This window comes from Pyrenophora tritici-repentis, chromosome 4, assembly GCF_003171515.1.
Source record: "Pyrenophora tritici-repentis strain M4 chromosome 4, whole genome shotgun sequence".
Taxonomy (NCBI): Eukaryota; Fungi; Ascomycota; class Dothideomycetes; order Pleosporales; family Pleosporaceae; genus Pyrenophora; species Pyrenophora tritici-repentis.
In genome coordinates, this window is record NC_089393.1 from 320,310 (window position 1) to 338,546 (window position 18,237).

Below are 18,237 nucleotides of genomic sequence, written 5' to 3' on the forward strand. Positions count from 1 at the left end.
GAAGCCTTCCATCGCGCTTCACTTCTATCACCAAGCCTCCTCGTTCTAAGCTATCATCTCCCTCTCACTTCCTCTCTCTTTAACTCACACCTGCAACGAAGAATATATATTAGACATTGGTAACTCCAGTGCCTCGCTAAACTGCCCTAGAAAAAAGTGATTTGCTCGTGGAGTTACAACTGTGATGTAGAAAGGAAAAAAAAACAAGCATGCACATACGTTGTGGCTGCAAGTGGCGTGGCGGGCAGCCAAAGCGCGCTGTGGTTGAACCACAATACCAAGGAAATCGTCATGTCCGCCAAAAGTAGCGTTGTATGCAAAAGAAGTTGACATGATATGAGCTTTTGAGATTGACCAAGGCAGTAGAGAACAACCTCTGCCAGCAGGCCGGTGGGTATATCGGTCATGATTGATATGTGCTGAAGCAGTCGCAAAGGTTTTAGTTTAGGCGTTCATTACCAAGTTCATCCTAGGTTTTAATTGGAGAGCAAAGTCATCCTTTGTACCAAGAACGTCCCGCGGTATCCGGCTGACGCGGTTGGCTCCACTACGGACAGCAAATCGACCAGCGGCCGAGATGCCAGAGTGATTAGAGCGGATAGATCCAGCATCGGAAGCACCCGACCCAGCCGGATCCCGGATACGACCAGGTGGCGCAAAGTCCAGTGCGGTGAATGTACCAGATTTACGCATGAGGTAAGGGCTCGGGAGCGCTGGTAGTTCGTCGTATGAGCCGACTAGAGGAGTATGGGGGCGCACAGCTGGGCTGTAGGGCCTGGGGTTGCCCAATGGGCTGTCTGGGCGTGCGCCATTTTGCCTCTCGCGGTAGGAAACAGGTGGGGCAAAGTCGGCGGCGTCGAAGATCATGGACTGCTCATTGAGCTTGGCTGGTGTTGGTAGCGATGACAGAGCGGAAGGCGGGGGCAGAGGCTTCTTCATGGGGGGAGGCAAGCGTCCGCTCATCGAGGACATGCCGCGAGGAGGTGGGTATTGTGATGAAGCCACGGAGCTGTTGGACATGTGAGCGCCACGACCAGTGGCAGTGTTGCTTCGGAACCGGGGAGGAGCTCGCGGCGGGGGTGTCATAGCACGACGAGTAATGGGTTCGGCAAAGGGAGCATTGGGCTGAGCGACAACGAAGTTACCAGTGCGAGGGTCGAAGACGGTGCCGTCCTGGTACTCTGAGCCATAGTCCTCAACGTAGTCGTTGTAGATGTGACCACCGGCAGGCTCGGGCTTGGAATCATCAAAGTACTCCTTGTAGAAAGATCGAATACGGTTAGCGCGCTCTTCTGGGTTCTCCTGAGGGTCATCAGACGGAGGCATGGGGCGTAAGCTCATTGATAGACGGTTGGTGTTGTGGCCGAAGTCATCCACTCCAAGACCGACATTCTGAGGACCAGTAGAGTAGCGGGGCTTGGGGGCAACGATCTTGGGCTGGTCACGAGTAGGGGAAGGCGGTGTGATCTGGAAGCCCTCACCGTAGCTAGACGTGCTGATGATACTGTGCGTGTTTGTGTTTTCGAGAACGACGGCCTGAGACTTGATTCGGGGCAATGAGGGGATTTCGTTCGAGGTCTGTACAGGCGACTTGCTGACTTGCTTCTCCGTGACACCAGGCTCAGGAATCGAGATGGTAGGAACAGAGTTGGGTTTGATGGACGGGGAAGGCGATGCGGCGGGCGGCGAGATAGGAGACTGGTTCTCAAAGCGGGGGTTGAGGGGGCTCAGAGGAATGCCTGGGTCAGGGAACTTGGTGTCGGGAGAAGAGGTGCTGACGGGGGATAGCGAATCGCCACGGACGGGGTTGGACGTTGACATTCTCTGCGCGTTCTGAAGCAGACCAGCTTGCAGACCCTCCTTCCTTGTTCCACTGCTCGAAGTTGTGTACACGGAACCAGTTTCATTGCGGTACGGGCCGCCACGGACGCTTGAGCCGCGAGTGCTCTGGTCATCCTTCAAGAAAGCGACGGGACCATAGGGGTCGTGGGGGTCATGTTGCGAGCGCGATAGCGAGTGGAAAGATTCACGAGATCCATGCAGACCGACGGGGAGAATGTAGGGGCTTCCAGCCTCAATGGACAGTCCCCGATCGTGACCTCCACCGGCGTCTTTTTCGGACAGGCTCATTTCCGGGCGTTTCTTCTTGTTCGTCTTGGCGACACCCTCCATACCCCAATCGTTGGACTTGTACTGATCTTTTGAGTCTTCCTCAGCCAGCTTTCTCTTGTTACGGCGGTGGAGGAAGCACAGGACGATAGATACACCGACGATAGGTACGCTATGCTTGATTAGCGGGTTCGCCTTCAAGGAGGCGAGTTACGTACATGACGGCCAGAGCAATTGCCATTGTGGGCACCTGGGTAGGCTTTGTGCAGCCAGGGTCGCTGTCGTTTGTGCATGATGATTCGGCGCGAGCTACGAGGACGCGCGTGGCCCTCTCAAAAACGTGCATTGTCTTGCTTCCGGTGATGGGAGAGCCAAGTTGGTTGTCGTGTCGCAGCTGGTGGCGCATGTGGTGAAGGTGATGCGAGTGCGGCATGGCTCCAAAACCGATGTCTCGGATAGATAATTATGTTTCCAAACGGAAGCTTGTCCCAGATAGAGTAGACGTGACAGCGTGCGAGCACAGCTGCGGGGGAGGCTCCAGGCAGATATTAACAGCGTAAGGTCGTAATTCAGGCGTGTCTGCGAATTGACGAGCGATACATGCAACAGTCGGAATGGTGCGGGAAAGGAGTGTGGGTTATTTTAAGCAACACAAAACAAACGATATCCGACCCAAAAAGAATGACTGGGGTAAGATAGCAGCGAGGGACGGAAGTCGTTGGTGAGGGCGACGGGTTGCTAAAAGAGCGGCAGCTGGCCCACGAAGAGGTGAGTAACAGTTGAGGGAAAGAAGACAGACGGGCGCGAAAGGTAGATGAGGCGGCGCACAGGAGCTCCATCTCCGTCTATATCTGACAGGCCTTCCCATTGGGTGGTGGCTCGAGCCTTGCACGGATCACGCCTGTCGCGCCGAGTAGAGTGAAGGGCTCCCAGCTCCCGGGCTTGTGAAGGCAGGCGCAGCCACGGCGTTTGATCTTCCTAGGTAGTTTTGGCCCGCTAATTGCATTCCGTGGGCCACATGAAGCCGCCCAGGCGGTATACGACAGCCATGTCTGCTCAAGTGTACAGAGTCACGCAATCGATAGAGCTGCAGGCGTTCGTATTCTGCCCAGGGTACATGTTCCGCCCGGTACACGAGAGCTCAGGAGGTAGCGTTTTTCTGACCTGCAGAGGGCCAATCGAACCTAATGGAAAAAGCACTAGCCTAAATTGAGCCTCACTAATGCAGGAACCCATTCGCGAATCCCCTTGATTCGTCACGTCGCCAGATTGCCGACAAGGGGTGCTGTTTGTCCGTTCCAGACCACCCGACATGGTCAGACGCGCCCACGACCCCTGAACCACACAAGAGCGTATTCATTGGACCTCGACGCCTGGACAGTGTGTTGGCCCCAGGCTCCATCTTGATCTCACACCAACTCTGCATGCGCAGCTCCATCACCCAATTCTCCTCACAATAGTATCCTCTGTACTCGGGCCAAGCCTTGTAGAAATGCATTCCTCCCCCTTTCGGTAGTAGTGGACCTCCTGTCGGTCCAGAACATGCCGCTCCGGTGTCTTCATTTCCCGCGCCCATAGCGGCCGGGCGTACAGATTGTGCACGACTCGGCGGAGCCGTGCTCTCCATGTGGACCATCCCCGAGCCCGCTTCCGCTTGTCAACCGCCATGTATGTATTGATCTTGTGCTGTTCATCAAGTCCTTTGTTTTCCTCTCCTATTCAAACATGAACCGTCCTTTCTCATAGCTCCCGCTAGCATGTCTAAGCCTCCCCGGTGGAGACGTAGCTCGCGCCGTCCCCGTCTTTTTCAACCGTTGATTCTTATGCGAGCACGCAAAGGAGCCGCCCAAATCTCGTTGACCGCCACCTGGGATCGCCGTGCAGGATCCCTTCATCAGCCATAAAATTACTTGTTTGTAGCAACCCGACTCAAAGTCGATTTACTCCGCTCCAAGACACGATACTTTACTTTTCGCAAACTGTGCCTGGGCCCTGCTATACAATTATGCCTTTGACATGTCATGTAGTGCCATCGTACAGGCCATCGGGTGCAACCTTGACTCGTCCGCGCTTGTCCTTGTTACCGATAATGACAATGACGTGTGGATGCATATGTTATCTCTCCTCTCAAATGTCCGCACACACCGTTTATCCGCCATCAATGCAGCCAACCCCTTCTCAGATTTACTCCTAACCATGTCCACTGTGTTGAATAAATTGCATCTCCACGTTGTGCTGGGGAATCTGAACTTTCCAAAAACATCGCATGCCGGCCGATTCTGAGACATGACAAGTCCCTGTGCCCAGCTCTCGGCATGTCATCTGGCCTTCTCGACACCTTCCGCTCGATAATGGTCCCTTGGGCATGGCAGAACTTCGGCACCTAGGTATCATAAGATACTTGACATACAGGTGTACAATAGCCACTGTAGTCACCAAATATGCCTATCAGGTGCGGTATGAAAATACTTCATCTCAACGCACGGGACGTTGCCGGAGATCAGTTGTACGAACCTCGATCCCAACGTTGGTCGTTTTGCCTACTGTCTACTACAATACCTGAATTTCGTTGACAATGTTGAGGATCGGGTTCTGGAGAACTGATTAGTTCTTCGGGTGGCTATGTTGTTGCCTTTTAAAGAGTTGATGTCGTAGTCTAGTTTCGGCGTCTCTGGGATTACGCAAGTCCGGAATGCGTTGCATGCAGATGCGGGTCGATACGTCCAAGTGTGGCATGTTCTTGTTAGACGGTACGAAGGGCGGGAAGGACATGGTGAGCATGCTGCTGGGCCTCCCCGAAAAGCCGCCCAACAGTTTCATTGGCGTATTGTTTCCATGGACGCTGGGTCCATGTTTGGAGGCGAGAAATTCTCTCCGTAGCCAAAACATGGTTGGCCTCGCTCATTACCTATATAAACAAAGAGTATGCGGGCCAAATGTTGGAAACAGTCGCACGGTACCAAGGGGAATAGACTTGGAGTACGGTCGTCGACGTCAGGACGTAGGCTGGAAACCGGGCTAGGGAACGTGTTACATGCCGGGAGCGAAAAAGCACATGTCTTCGGAATCTTTCAGGGTGAACTAAGAAGCGTAGTGCGCTAGACGTCGCGTCCTTGATGCTGGACATGCAGCTTCTGCTGCAACTAAACTTCGTCGTGTGATGAACTTTGTGCTGTTGGCATCCATGTCCGGCTGAAAGCGGGATGTGTAGTTAGCTGTAAATCTGGTACAACTCTCAGCAAAGTGTCCATTTCCTCCCCAGGGATTGGTCTCAGTGGCCGTAACATGCTGTAACTGTCAATTGTTTATACCCACCGGTATTCACGCAAACGGATTTCGACTGTCGCAGCATTGTAGCTACATACGTGACTGGCAGCAACTTGAAGTTTGCTCACCATGTCCTGCATGGCCAGTCACTCGAGTGTGTGTGTTAATGACGCACCTGGGTGACATAAAATACTTGACAGTGCGAGTAAGCAGTGTCTGGCGCATACAGTGACCTCTATAGACTAGTATGTGAAGTATTTCATGTCACCCGGGAGGACGGTGGACGGTGTAGTCATAGTCGCACGCGGAGCGCACCACCCATAAATATGCAGCGTGACCTGGAGCAGAATGCGCTACATGGGTAGCATCGTGAAGAAGCCGATGGAAGGCGTCACGAGCGATCGTGGGGTACAAACGTGGCTACGGCAGTGTGGGTGGAGGCAAGTAGAAGCGACCGATTGGCAGGGATGGTGACGCACTGACCAGCACCCTCTCATCCTCAAGACAAATCATCACCGGCCAGCGAAGACGTACATGTATATGCACACCACTTCCTCCTGCTACCAATTCGCTACGGGTCCCCTCTTTCCCTCTAATTGTTCACTGACACGACTGAAAACCCATTCTCTCATCAATTGACTCTGAACTACGTTGAGGTGGCTTCTTTGAACGTTTGCAACTCGCGATCCCTTCCCTTTGGTCCCTGCGTAGAACGGCCCCCGCCCCCAGCCTTTTAAGGGTCCGATCTTCCTGCTCTTCGCATCACACAAAACCGACAACATGGCGCATTTCAACACCATGGCCAGCCCTCAAACCATCTCGTCACGCACTGCGACATCACCGTCTGGTAGTAGAACTATGCAAAGTCGCCCTCAGCCCGTCCTCCGTTTGTCGGCTCCATCGGGCGTGCTGCGCCTACGAGCAGAACCGTCAGAGAGGCGACACATCCAGTGGGCTGAGGATGTAATCGACAACGAAGGCATGGGCAAAAAGTCATCAAAAGGTACTGCGTCTCTGCCACGACATCATGTTGCGTGACGTGCTAACAAAGCACAGTCTGCTGCATCTACCACAAACCCCGCGCTGCCGACGAATCTTCCGACGACGACTCTTCAGATTCTTCATCTGACTCCGACTCTGACTCTGAGCCCGACAACAGCACCGCCCGACCTGCGGGGAGGATCGGCGGCGCACGAGGACGACGACCACACCAACGCGACCATGATGATTGCGGAGACGTTCACGATCACGGTGAGGGACCGAGCCAGCCGCAGAAGCACCGGAGGCAGCGGAGGAAGCCTAGCCCGAATGCGTACGAGAAGATGCCGAAGCAGAAGAAGTAGCGTCACAGCGCCCCTTTGACGTATCCACGATGTCTTTGTGGAAATTGGGCCTGTATGACCGAATATGACTATTTGTTTGTTTGTTTGTGTGTTTTTAACCGCACGGAGTTTGGGGTTCTTGGGACCGCGTTACTGCGTTACTGCATAGCGACAGGAAAGGACATGGAAAGTCCGTAAAGCTTTCGTTTTCGATGCCACCACGTAGACGCATCACGGCGTTTGAGATCAATAGTTTATTGAATTCTGCATTACGTAGGAATAGACCCAGGCATGCAAGATTTTGCATTGCATCTCGATTGACCTCTCTCATACCACTTCCTTCACGTGTTGTCATGTTCAAACCCCTCTCTTTGCGCTTTTAACAAAAGGCTTTTTCACTCGTTCACTCGCTCGCAGGTCGCATGCAGGCTGCGCCATTGAGTGAATTGCTTTTGATGTTGGGCTCCAGTGCAGACATACGTCTGCCGACAGCCCCCATTCGTCATATCTCGCGAATCGGAGCTGAGCAGACGCGCACTCTCTGCACCTCTCCTGGTCCACATTGAACCCCTTGCATCAAGGCTTTTCGCGCAAAGAGCACGTGGGCACAGATATGCTTAACACGTACATGCTCTCAATCTTCTGCCGTAGCTGCGTTGGCCTGCTCCATGACTGCAGGCGCATGTTGTGTGGGGATGCGGACAAGTGTCTGTGGTAATGGTGGTCCATCTTCCGATCTCTTTTCTGCATCCTCCTCATCCTTGGGTTTGGGTAGTTTTGCTGCAGCGCGTGAGCAATTTTGACTTTGTCATATGCAGGCATGACTTACTGGATGCCATGTTGATAGCCCTGAGCACATTGTGCCAGTTAGACAACACTGCTGCAACCGCTGGATCACGGGTTAGTCTGAATAAATCCCTCACATACGATGACGATAGAGGATCGAGATACCTTCCGTGCCGTCCGATAGAGTCATCAGCTTGTCAGCAAGCATTTGCATTTGATCTGCAAGTCCCCCGCTCAGGGCTTGGAGGTCTTTGAGACTGGCTAACTCGGCCTTCTTTTCTTCAATGCGGGCGAGCAAGATTGGGGATTGTTGCTGAGCGCCGCCCAATGACTGGTTGCGGAGATGTGTGGGAAGCGGGCGTCCATAATTCGACATTGTTCTCTGAATATACGTCCAGCTCTTTCTCTCTCAGGTATAGTTGGCGGAACCGATGGTGCGGAGTAATACTGATGTTTTGGCGTGTGAGGGGTTGCGTTCGTCGGACCACTTCTGCTTTGAAGGGGCGTGAGATGCGAGTCTAGCTGAGAAGTATGCTCTACCGTACTCTATACCAATTCAAGAACTAGTCATGTAAATTGGACTTTTGGTCGCGGCTCCGATGGGGAGCGCGTCGCTGCCCCTTCAGTCACGTGGACGCGTCGATGGTCTAGCCATGTTTGTACTAGCTTGCGCCGAGAGCTATCGTGTTTGTTTACACATGCGCACAGCAACGGCCTCCGAGCGTTACGACATCGGACAGCAAGAACGAACGACGCAACACCATCAATCTCCACAACCCCAACCTCGCACGAATTTATAGCTATATCCGACATACCTATCTGCGCATATGGCGCGACTCAATGAACCGCCGATTGCACCTCAGCCATCGGCGGAAACGATCGAAGCTGTGAAGCGACGGTTTCTGAGGCAGAATCGCGAACTCGCCAAGACCAACTCAACACAATCCATACGCATACGCAGCCTCGAAAATGACTGCTCGCGACTTCTTGCCGAGAATCTAGCGCTGCGCGAACAAGTGTTAAGCCTGCACAACAAAATTGAATCGCGTCCGGGACTCGACCATATTGATGCAGTCAGGACGCAGCTTGAAGCTAAATTGCAGGAGCTTGGAGGCCTAGTGGCGGGCCTAGCGCAGATGAAGAATGGCAGCCAGCAAGACAAAGGACGGAGGAAGAGCCAGATGACAGCACAGAGGAAGAGCGGAGAGGAGAGGCAATGGAGGAGTGGGCTGGGACTGCAAGAGGTAGAAAACGCAATGCTGCCTACCATTACAGAAGACAAATTTTATCCTCGAAGGACCATGGGGTACGTCAGGACCGATATCAAAATCACGACATGCCACTCGAATGTAACATGCTAACGTGTTGTAGTGCGGACGAGCTTGACCAAGTTCTAGAAGGACCAGAAGGTCATTCCCCAGACATTGGACCACCACCTGTATCCCGATTCGAGAGCGAAGACCCCATCGGTTTCGACCCTAGCCCTGCCGCACAAGAGCCACAAGAGGAGACAGGTGAAGATGGCGAGCCATCGCTATCGGTCAATCTTGAGACGCGTAAGAAGCGACGAGAGAGTGGACCGAAGCTGAGCATACGTCGCGTTTCTCTCTTTGAACCACCAGAAGAAACTGAAGAGGCTGTCGCAAAGCCCATACGCACTGGTGCTAAGCGCAAGTTCAGTGTTCAGGAGGATGAGGACGTGAATCAGTCGAAATCGGACGCGTTTCGATTCAGTCGTCGTAATGCTCCGAGCGCTTCAGAGACTCAGGCATCGAACGAGGAGTCCAGGCCTACCTCGCCACATCGGCCTGTCCTTTCATCCAGTAAGTTGAACGTAATCGTATAGAGGACCAACACTAATTTCAATAGAACCTGTCAATACCGACCCAGTCTTGTCGCCCAAGAAACAACGCTCTTCACTCCAAGCAAAGCCCGAGAAGCCTGAAAAGCCAGCACCCAAGTCCCGCAGCCGCCCTCGGTTGAACATTACTCGTAACGCTGCTCCTGAGCTTGCGCCACCACCAATGCCCGAGCCCATCCCTACTGCCGACATCGTCCTTGATTCTCTACCACCCAAGACGCCCGCTGTGGAAGCTGTCTTCTCGCCGCCTTCAACCGAGCCCTCAACACAGCGACCAGATAACAAAGACACACCACCGCCTGGCGACCTTACTTCATCCGACCAGACTGGACAAGCAGGCAGACCTGGGCGACGGGCCCGCCCCCAGGTCAGCTACAAGGAGCCTAGTTTGAACGTGAAGATGCGTCGCCCTGATGCAAAGTTGGTCGACGCGGTGATTGATCGCAGGACGAGTGTGGACACTCAGAACCCGCCCTCAACTGCAGTAAAGCGTGATCCTAATGGCGAGATCGCGTGGAAGCCCGTTTCGGCAGTATCTGGACGAGGAGGCGAGGAAGAGGTCGAAGTAGGGAGCCCGTTGAGACAGAAGCTTGACCGAAGAGATCAAGATTCCAAAACTTCGCCTCCATCAGATGAGACGGAGGAACGCTCGACGACGTCAAGGTCAATTTCTGCACTCGTTACAGAGACAGGTACCGCTAAGAGGAGGGTGACTACATCCACAAAACCAACACTTGAGTTGGGAGCAACATCACAAGATCTCCCCCTTTTATCAAAGGACAGCATCGTTGTCCAACAAGAAGCGCCCAAGGATAACCTCGCCATTTTCGATTTTACAGACTCGCCCGTTGATACCGCTACCAATCCGCGCAACCGCGCCCTGGAAGCTGCTAAAGCTGCGCGAACTGCGCGTCGCCACTCCGCAATGTCCATTCCGAACGCTTCGTCTTCTGTATCAGAAGAGCGCAAAGTAGAAAGGGAAAAGGCGGAAGGTGCGCTTCCTTCTTTGCACAAGCGCACTGGGAGTGGTAACGTGAAGAGTACTAGTACTACGAGTTTTGGCAAGAGTACCAGTGCTAATGGCACTACTAGGAGTACGTCGAGTGCTCGGACAGCAAGCGTAAAAGATCGGAGACACCCAAGTGGGGAGGAGTTGCCCGCCAGTGCTAGCACCGATCTGAGGGCCAAGGTCGACGGTGCTGAAGAGACGAAGGCGCGGGAGAGGGAGACGATCGCGATGCGGGCCGAACGCGCGGCCAGCAGAAGGAAGAGCATGCTGCTCTGATGACGAGACGAGAAGATTAAAATGTACATGTGGAACGGCTACTTTCTGGATTCGGCGTTCATATGGGTTTCGACATAGCGACGGCGTTTTTTTTTCACGTACATGATACCTAGACCCCTCCCTTGTTCTTGGGATAATGGTCTCTCGTTCTTGCAGCGTTTATATCACTTGGTCACTCAGGATAACAGACGGTTCTTGGTTTCATTACTAGTACATGAAATGGGGTATCTCAGTCCAAATGAATTTCATATATGCCTGAACTCTTGCTCTTCCAAGCATTTGCTCACTTGGCCTTGCCTGGCGCACCCGCATCCATCTTCTCCAGCGCTTGCATATCGATGAGTCTTAGCTCCGTCCTCGCCCACAGTATCACCAGGCACACAAATCCCGGTAGGAAACCACCGCCCAACGCGAACCCCTCACTCCATTCCCGCGATAACCACACTTCGTACATGGCCAAAAGACCGCATACAGCACGGTTAACAGTGACGATATGGTCGCCAATCAAATCCGCCATGTCTTCTGAGATATACGGTACAGGCCGTCTCACAGACTTCTCCGTCGGCTGCTCCCAAGACGGCGTTTTCGTGTTCAACCCATAGCCACCGACTGGTTTCTTTCCCTTGTTCTTGCTCTGTTTGATCACAGAGGGTGTTACGTCCACGCCGTCTATGGGCTCCATTTGCGTAGGGGGCAGTGGCAGGAAGTAGAGCGTGTATGCTGTTGCTAGGAAGCTTGCGATGGCGATGAGGCTGGGTAAAATGGTGTTGAGAGAGAAGAGGCGGGGGGTGTAGAGCAGGGTGGGTACGAGGGGGAATGCGAGGAGGAAGAGCGTGTATTTGTGTGTTGTGGAGGTGTCGTTGCTGCTTAGGGTTTCGATGAGTGTGGCGCGGTCTGGAGGCGGGGTGGGTTTGTTAGCTGGTGTGTGTGTATATATGGGAGGGAAAGGAGAGGCGTGCCTTGTTCGTCCATTCCTGCTTCTACGGTATCTTCATCGTCGGATTCAGAGGGGTATTTGAATGTTTTGCGCAGGCGTTGCGCTGCTGCTGTTTCGGCTTCTTTGAGCTTCTCCATCTTTTTTTCTCTTCGGATTGTCGTCTTTCTGGAAGCTGGATCTGGCGTTCGCGTATGGAGACAGATGGCAGTTGAGATTCTTGGAGGTGGATATGCAAAGGTGGCTTTCTAGGCGGGCGCCAGGCACCAGTTCGTTGATGGTTCGCGGATCGGAGGAGCGGATGACGTTTGTGGGGGAACTTTGGAGCTGGGGGTGGACCCTGGAACTAGTTACGTTAGCGCGCTCTTCAAACATCCATAAATTCCGTAATACCTCTTTCATCCCATTGTTTTGTAAGCAAATCGTCAAGCCGGTGATTGCAACATTGCAACAATAAGTTATAAATTTCAGCTTCTTACTTTCTTACTCTTGTCAAGTTTTACCTAACTTCATATAACCATGTCGCAATGTGAACCTAGTCTGCTCCGCACTCTTGAAGACAGGTAGGTAGCTCATAAATCCACGGGTTTTTTTATTTACTAATGTATTAGAATGGCAACAAACCAGTGCAACTTCCCCCTACTCTGCCTACCTGCTGAACTGCGTATGTCCATATACGAGTTCACTTTCTCAGGGACTTGCTTTCACATATGCAGTCCTCACATGATCAAGTGGAACACTCGTCCCGTAGCGGGGCTGTTGTCCGCTTGTCGTCAGCTCCGCCAGGAGGCATCCCCCACTTTCTATAAGCTTAGTGTTCTGAGAGTCGAAGATGAAGACCTGGGCCGGGTAGCGAGAAGACCATCCCTCGCATACAACAAGACGCCCTGGAATTCGATTCAAACAATATAACTTGTTCGTCTCAGCGCCATGTACCGACTAATCAGCACATGGGAACGTACTACACAATCTCTTCGTAGGCTGCTTCCTAAGCTTCGTAGTGTCCAAATGCCATGGAAGGTACGCTTGCCGCCGAGTATTATGGATTCATGGCGAATAAGGTGGAGGATGCGGACCTCGAAGCCGAGACGGCTCTGTATAATGTTGAGATAAGTAGGTCTATTCACATAGATCTCTCTAACACAACCTGTGCTTGTACGTTTCTACGGAGAGTGGAGTTATCCAACTTCTAATAGGGGTTGATTTTGTTGTTGTTTTCTCCTGATAAGCGGAAGCTGTGCGTCACCTCTGAATAGTACCATAGTAATGATGCGCACGATGAGGACACTAGGGGGCCACTAGCTACACTTCTTTAACAAAATGCATTGCAATACACTGTTTCAGAATCTAATAGGATGTACTTGTATCTAAAGAAGACAATTGTATAGACTTACAATCTTGAACTCTCACTATGATAGACACCAGTCAGTGGTCAGTGAATCTAGTTGACTACGGTACGAGTTCCCCAAGTGCTTTCACTAAGACAAGGCACGTGAATACATGACAGAGACCAAGTGATTAGACTAACTGTTTTGGAGTTCCGCCACCGCCGCTGCGCTTGGACTACACGCGTGAATCATTAACCTTGTTGATATATATTCCCTGTTCAGTTCTGCAACTCTCCCACCCCCACCCCCAACCTCAACTTAGAGTTCTACCTCAACTACAACGATTCAGCCCCAAGTGCAACAATTCAGTTGAAGTACAACAACAACCAACCATGGGCACACTTCTATCTGTTGCTACAGTTCTCATCCAAGAACAAAAGTAAGTAGACACGACATATCACCTGTTCATCATGGGAACTAAACCCCCTAGGACAATAGAGAACCAATCGAAGTCGCCACTGCTACGTTTGCCCGCCGAATTGCGCAACCAAATCTATGAGACAGCCTTCTCTGGGGGCAGGATTCGAGTACGAGTAACTAACATCCATACCAAAGACGTCCACACTCAACAGACAGCCGGCGCATTGGCTCTCCGAGCTACCTGTCGCCAGATCCGCTCCGAGTCCGACTCTATCTTCTATGAGCAGTACATCTTCTACTTCTCCAAGACCAACAAATTCGAGCCGATCGACATCGCCAAGGGCTTCATGATAGACAACTATCAGCGCATCGAGCGGATTGCTGTCAACCTTCGGCTAGGCTTCTTCATCTGGCTTCATATGGATGATGAGAACCCCAACGAACTTGACAGGCTGTTCCCTTGCCTCAAACACTTCTATACGCTCAAGCCTGCACTTGTGATCACTGCTATGGCGCATGCATTCGGCAAAACGGATCTCGAGATTCATGAGGCCAAGTTCTTGATGGAGGACGAGGACTTTTTGGGGGATGAAGATGAGGAAGATGATAAGGACGATGAGTAGTTGTCCATAAGCATGTGTCCTGGCCACTACTTGTTCATCGAGTCATTGGATGTTTTGATATCAGTCACAGATCAAAGTCTCTCGAGGGGTTAGCATGAACCCAAGAGCAAGGAAGCAAGGTCCGTCGAGGGTAATCACAAGTTTGTTTGTATGTACACAAGGGTAGATGAAACCAATTTCAGATCATCACAGGAAATGAAGGTATCATTCAAATAACATTTCTTCCATAACACTAATCCATAAAAGTACCTAAAGTATGAGCCTCTCGTCTTCTTTCCTGTCCCTTCTTAAACATCTCCCTAATCAATCACAAATCACATCAAAAGCCGGGATATTCACCGTCTCCTCCGCCCCTTGCATGCAAATCAACTCCGTCTCACTCGTCAACACGCTAACAAGGGTATCCGGCTCGCAAGTGCTAGTATCGTAGAGGCCAATCGAACAACCCTCTCGTACGTTTCCTACGATGAATGATCCAAAGGACCCGTTCCGAATGCCTGTGGTGCAGTTTTGAGATTCGTTGCCGCTGTAGCCATCTGCGGCTCCGGTGCAGCGCTCAAGACTTTGGTAGGCGGTGAAGGACCATGCGTTGTCTTGTCGTTTGAGGGGTGTTGAGAGGGCGAGGGTGGAGATGGAGAGGAGGAGTATTGTGGACTTCATGGTTCTTGTGGATTAAGGTACGTGAGGATTGATGGTATAGAGGTAATTTTTCTGAAGAGTAGTGTAGCTTAGGGGTGGTGGTAAGAGAGCGTATAGAAATTTGGCACTGAAGATGCATTGCGCATGTTTTATATCCAAGGACACTTGCCAGATGTAGGATGGTTACTATGACACTGCTAGTCTCGCATCTATGACTAGCATCGGGCGGTGATGTCTTCAGGCAGCCTGGCTTGGTTCATCGTCACATGGCTTTTCGCAATGAATCCTGCTCCTAAGAAGTCTTATATTATCCGATCCTTGTTCATGGTGTGATAAGCCCCGTGAAACCTGGAGTCACTGCCTCCACCACTTGGCATTTCTGTTTCTCATGTCATTCCGCAATATGAATCCAAGAAAGGTCATGAGAGGGGATAGATTCTACTGACTATCGGCGATGGCTTAGCAAAAAAGCACGCTCTAGATACCTGAACCATCACATCGCATCTCAGATAGGTTAAACCGCCGAAAATAACTCTTGGTATCGGTTCAGCTCAAACCTATTCGTTTACAAGTCCACCGAAGTCTCACACACCCGCCCCCGGATTCTCCCCGTAAAGCCTTATGACGCTATTGTTCTGGGCTGCTTCCTCCCAAGGCTCATCGCCCCCAACACCAATGCTCTTCACATTCAGTGTGATCAAACTGGATCGAAAGTCAGACCTCGCAGTCAGCCTGGGCGCAGTTTCAATGTCATTGCTCATCTCAGATGGCGTGACAAGTACAACAGTCTTGTCTTTGAGGGTTTGCTCGTCAAGGATGACAAACTCCGTATCGATGATTCCGTGCGCAGTGCGATCAAATTGACGGGCAAAGTTGACCAAATCATCTAGGCTCCAGTTAAGGAATGGATACTGGAGCTTTTCCTTCACTGGAGGTCGAGTCGGTTCCGTGAGTTGGTTAATGTCGGTTGTATCAACAAGGATAGCTATGTTCGCTGACTTAGTACGCATGGTTTGTACTGGATTTTCGTGGGCTTACCAATGTGTGTGCACTCTACATCCTTCAGTTCACTCGCCTCAAAGGCTTCAGCCAAGAACTCGTTTAGAAGCTGAGTACCATTAGTTACTGGGATCTGTGCCAAGGTGGCGGTTCTAAGGGACGTACTTCTGGAGGTATCCTGGCTGTGCAAAACACTGGAATAGTGTTATCGAGCTGATTGATATTGGACATGGTGCTCTGCTGACAATTGATAGGGAATGAGGCTCGTGAGTGTTCCTGCGCTGACGCTTAACAACGATGCATGTTATATGGACGCCTGCCTGCAGGTGTGACGTCAACGCTTACAGCACGTGAGAATGAGCGCAGTCGCAGCCTGATGCCAAGTACGTACCCATGGTCTCATGGGATTCTATGATTACGATTTAGCTGTAGATCGGCATTTGTAGCGTACAATACAATGCTCTTTCGTACTCGCTTACGCAGGACGCCTTGTGCTTATGTCCCGAGACAGGAAACCTGAACGGCCCCCAAGTCTTGTACATTTGGAACATCGGACCAGGGCAAGGATGCGAAATGTTTGGCAAAAATGACACTCTAAAGATGTAGTGTAGGAAGAAGTATAAGAGAGAGGAGACTTCTGGCTCTATATCAGTAGCATAAACTCATCACTTCAACTATCCATTCGCCGCATAGATCTTCGCAAAATGTATCTCAACATCGTTTCCTGGGGCGCTGTGATCTCTTTGGCCGTCAACGTCCAAGCCCAGGTCCAACAGCGTAATTACAATTGCAACAACCAACAGCGTACTTGTAACAATATCTGTTACTGGCTCACCTGTGTACAGCCGACAATCAATACCTTCACTCGGGACAGTGGAAATGCAGCGACGGTGCGACAGCGTCGAGTGGATTGTGGTGTCACGCACAGGCCGCGACCATGTACCCTTCCCGGACTAGGTGTTGGCGGAGACTGGACTGACGAATTCCCATTCGCAAGTACCCTGGAAGGTGGTCGTACCCCAAATGGAGATGGTGCAGCACTACTTTGCACTCCTTCAGCCGAGCAACGTAGTAAGTATATATTCGATGCCAACCTACAGGATATGCTAACATGGCGTGATAGCACAAGCCGCATATCTCACTAACCACATCTATGGCAACCCCCTGATGCCGCAAGGCACGCAGTTTCAACTCGTGATGCAGAACACGGGTGGCATGTAGGTTTAGCTCTCTATCTCTAGGTAATGCATTACTAATTCTGACTTCTAGTGAATACTGTGATCCAGCTGCTACACCAAACGGCTGCGATGGCTCCTTGTTTGATGGCTTCCACTACTTCAACGACGACGATATCTATTGTCAATGGGACATCAGTGCTTCTTCAGGTGTTACGTGTGTGGATGGTCAAGGCAACCCGGCGCAACCTCCTGCGAAGAAGAAGCGCGATATGGGCATGCAGGAGCCCAGAGCTGCTAACTGGAGTAATCTGTTGCACATTAGCGACCCGGAGTTGGCAAAGCGTATGAAAGCAGATATGCCAGAGTCAGTTGCTTTGCCTCTTGAAGAATAAGGTTTGGTAGATATACTTGCAGGGTTCTTAGGCTAGCACAATTTGAGCAATGTATGAGACGGACAAGACTTTGGAATCAATACACATGGGTCATTATTCCTTGTATCCATCTAGCAAGATACTATTCCATCGCCATCTCGCCTCCCCACTCACCCTGTATCTGCCTACTCAAGAAACAAATCCACCTGTCTCGCATACACCTCAGGAACCTGGTACAAATGCCCATGACCCGAATCAGGATAAACATGCAACTCCGCAATCTTGAGCCTCTGCTGCATAAGCCAGCTATTAGCCGTAGGCATCATAACATCTGCATTTCCATTCGTAATCAATGTCGGTACATCCACCTGCTGCAGCTTTGCAAAAAAGCCAGGGCCAGATACGAATTTGCCAATTGCTGCGTTCTGGGTCTGGCCTCCAGCTGCATTGACGAATGTTGTGCGAGCTTCGCCGTCGACGTGGCGTTCTGTGGTGTGCTGCCACCATGCGTGTCCGAGTGCTCTGCTCGTGTCGCTGGGGTGGAAGAAGAGCTTCATCATGACTTCCTCTGTTGGATTTTCTCCGCTGGCTTCTGCCATGATGGCTGGGTCTGGGGAGACGAAGCCTTCTGTGTATGTGGATTGAGTGCCTGTAAGCACTAGTTTGTTGATGACGTGTGGGTAGTCTACGGTGATGCTTTGGGCGATGAAGCCCCCCATGGAGAATCCTATAATGTCGACTTTGGGTACGCTGATTGCGTCGAGGAAATCCACGACTGTGGAGCCGGCTTTTTGGATTGTGGGCTGGATGGTACCGGAGCTGTTTCCAATACCGTAATTATCCAGGAGAATCAGTGAGCGTGAGGTTGCGATGCTGTTCAAGAGGAGGGGATCGATAAGGTCCATGGTTCCGCGGAAGTGGGTCAGGAATAAGAGAGGAATAGCAGAAGGTTTCCGGAAGCGGCGATAGGCAATTCTGATGCCTTTTACAGAGATATATTGGGTCGGGATAGTCTGTGCAGACATGGTGGTGGTTTGAAGTAGTTATGTTGGGTAAGAGAAACTGCTGAGCCATCACTATTGAGCCCTATGAATTTATATTGGAAGCATGCTACA

At 51.5% G+C, this 18,237-nt stretch overlaps 10 protein-coding genes across 10 annotated transcripts; 4 read left to right on the forward strand and 6 right to left on the reverse strand.

Annotated features, from left to right (window-relative positions):
- Positions 1 to 444: 444 nt before the first annotated feature.
- PtrM4_088870 (Atrophin-1 domain containing protein) lies at positions 445 to 2,542 on the reverse strand (the record flags this gene model as incomplete). The annotated part of the gene is made up of 2 exons (XM_001934652.2): positions 445 to 2,281; positions 2,328 to 2,542. 2 exons carry the CDS (start codon positions 2,540 to 2,542, stop codon positions 445 to 447), a joined length of 2,052 nt encoding a protein of 683 aa, XP_001934687.1.
- A 3,614-nt stretch (positions 2,543 to 6,156) lies between these two features.
- PtrM4_088880 (putative type 1 phosphatase regulator ypi1 protein) lies at positions 6,157 to 6,719 on the forward strand (the record flags this gene model as incomplete). The annotated part of the gene is made up of 2 exons (XM_001934651.1): positions 6,157 to 6,379; positions 6,433 to 6,719. 2 exons carry the CDS (start codon positions 6,157 to 6,159, stop codon positions 6,717 to 6,719), a joined length of 510 nt encoding a protein of 169 aa, XP_001934686.1.
- Positions 6,720 to 7,332: 613 nt separating this feature from the next.
- On the reverse strand, positions 7,333 to 7,860 carry PtrM4_088890 (putative dash complex subunit dad2 protein; the record flags this gene model as incomplete). Its single annotated transcript, XM_001934650.1, has 3 exons — positions 7,333 to 7,478; positions 7,528 to 7,587; positions 7,650 to 7,860. 3 exons carry the CDS (start codon positions 7,858 to 7,860, stop codon positions 7,333 to 7,335), a joined length of 417 nt encoding a protein of 138 aa, XP_001934685.1.
- Positions 7,861 to 8,740: 880 nt separating this feature from the next.
- Positions 8,741 to 10,630, forward strand: PtrM4_088900 (shugoshin; the record flags this gene model as incomplete). The annotated part of the gene is made up of 3 exons (XM_001934649.2): positions 8,741 to 8,790; positions 8,856 to 9,307; positions 9,354 to 10,630. 3 exons carry the CDS (start codon positions 8,741 to 8,743, stop codon positions 10,628 to 10,630), a joined length of 1,779 nt encoding a protein of 592 aa, XP_001934684.2.
- A 283-nt stretch (positions 10,631 to 10,913) lies between these two features.
- On the reverse strand, positions 10,914 to 12,238 carry PtrM4_088910 (uncharacterized protein; the record flags this gene model as incomplete). The annotated part of the gene is made up of 2 exons (XM_066106855.1): positions 10,914 to 11,524; positions 12,217 to 12,238. The coding sequence occupies 2 exons, from the start codon at positions 12,236 to 12,238 to the stop codon at positions 10,914 to 10,916; spliced, it is 633 nt and encodes a 210-aa protein (XP_065962523.1).
- A 1,046-nt stretch (positions 12,239 to 13,284) lies between these two features.
- Positions 13,285 to 13,935, forward strand: PtrM4_088920 (uncharacterized protein; the record flags this gene model as incomplete). The annotated part of the gene is made up of 2 exons (XM_001934647.2): positions 13,285 to 13,331; positions 13,383 to 13,935. The coding sequence occupies 2 exons, from the start codon at positions 13,285 to 13,287 to the stop codon at positions 13,933 to 13,935; spliced, it is 600 nt and encodes a 199-aa protein (XP_001934682.2).
- A 303-nt stretch (positions 13,936 to 14,238) lies between these two features.
- On the reverse strand, positions 14,239 to 14,595 carry PtrM4_088930 (uncharacterized protein; the record flags this gene model as incomplete). The annotated part of the gene is made up of 1 exon (XM_066106856.1): positions 14,239 to 14,595. The coding sequence occupies one exon, from the start codon at positions 14,593 to 14,595 to the stop codon at positions 14,239 to 14,241; it is 357 nt and encodes a 118-aa protein (XP_065962524.1).
- A 563-nt stretch (positions 14,596 to 15,158) lies between these two features.
- PtrM4_088940 (uncharacterized protein) lies at positions 15,159 to 15,804 on the reverse strand (the record flags this gene model as incomplete). Its single annotated transcript, XM_001934646.1, has 3 exons — positions 15,159 to 15,559; positions 15,613 to 15,682; positions 15,739 to 15,804. 3 exons carry the CDS (start codon positions 15,802 to 15,804, stop codon positions 15,159 to 15,161), a joined length of 537 nt encoding a protein of 178 aa, XP_001934681.1.
- Positions 15,805 to 16,277: 473 nt separating this feature from the next.
- On the forward strand, positions 16,278 to 17,143 carry PtrM4_088950 (DNase-NucA-NucB domain containing protein; the record flags this gene model as incomplete). Its single annotated transcript, XM_001934645.1, has 3 exons — positions 16,278 to 16,644; positions 16,697 to 16,790; positions 16,843 to 17,143. 3 exons carry the CDS (start codon positions 16,278 to 16,280, stop codon positions 17,141 to 17,143), a joined length of 762 nt encoding a protein of 253 aa, XP_001934680.1.
- A 164-nt stretch (positions 17,144 to 17,307) lies between these two features.
- On the reverse strand, positions 17,308 to 18,147 carry PtrM4_088960 (MhpC, hydrolase or acyltransferase (alpha/beta hydrolase superfamily); the record flags this gene model as incomplete). Its single annotated transcript, XM_001934644.1, has 1 exon — positions 17,308 to 18,147. One exon carries the CDS (start codon positions 18,145 to 18,147, stop codon positions 17,308 to 17,310), a length of 840 nt encoding a protein of 279 aa, XP_001934679.1.
- Between the last annotated feature and the right edge of the window lie 90 nt (positions 18,148 to 18,237).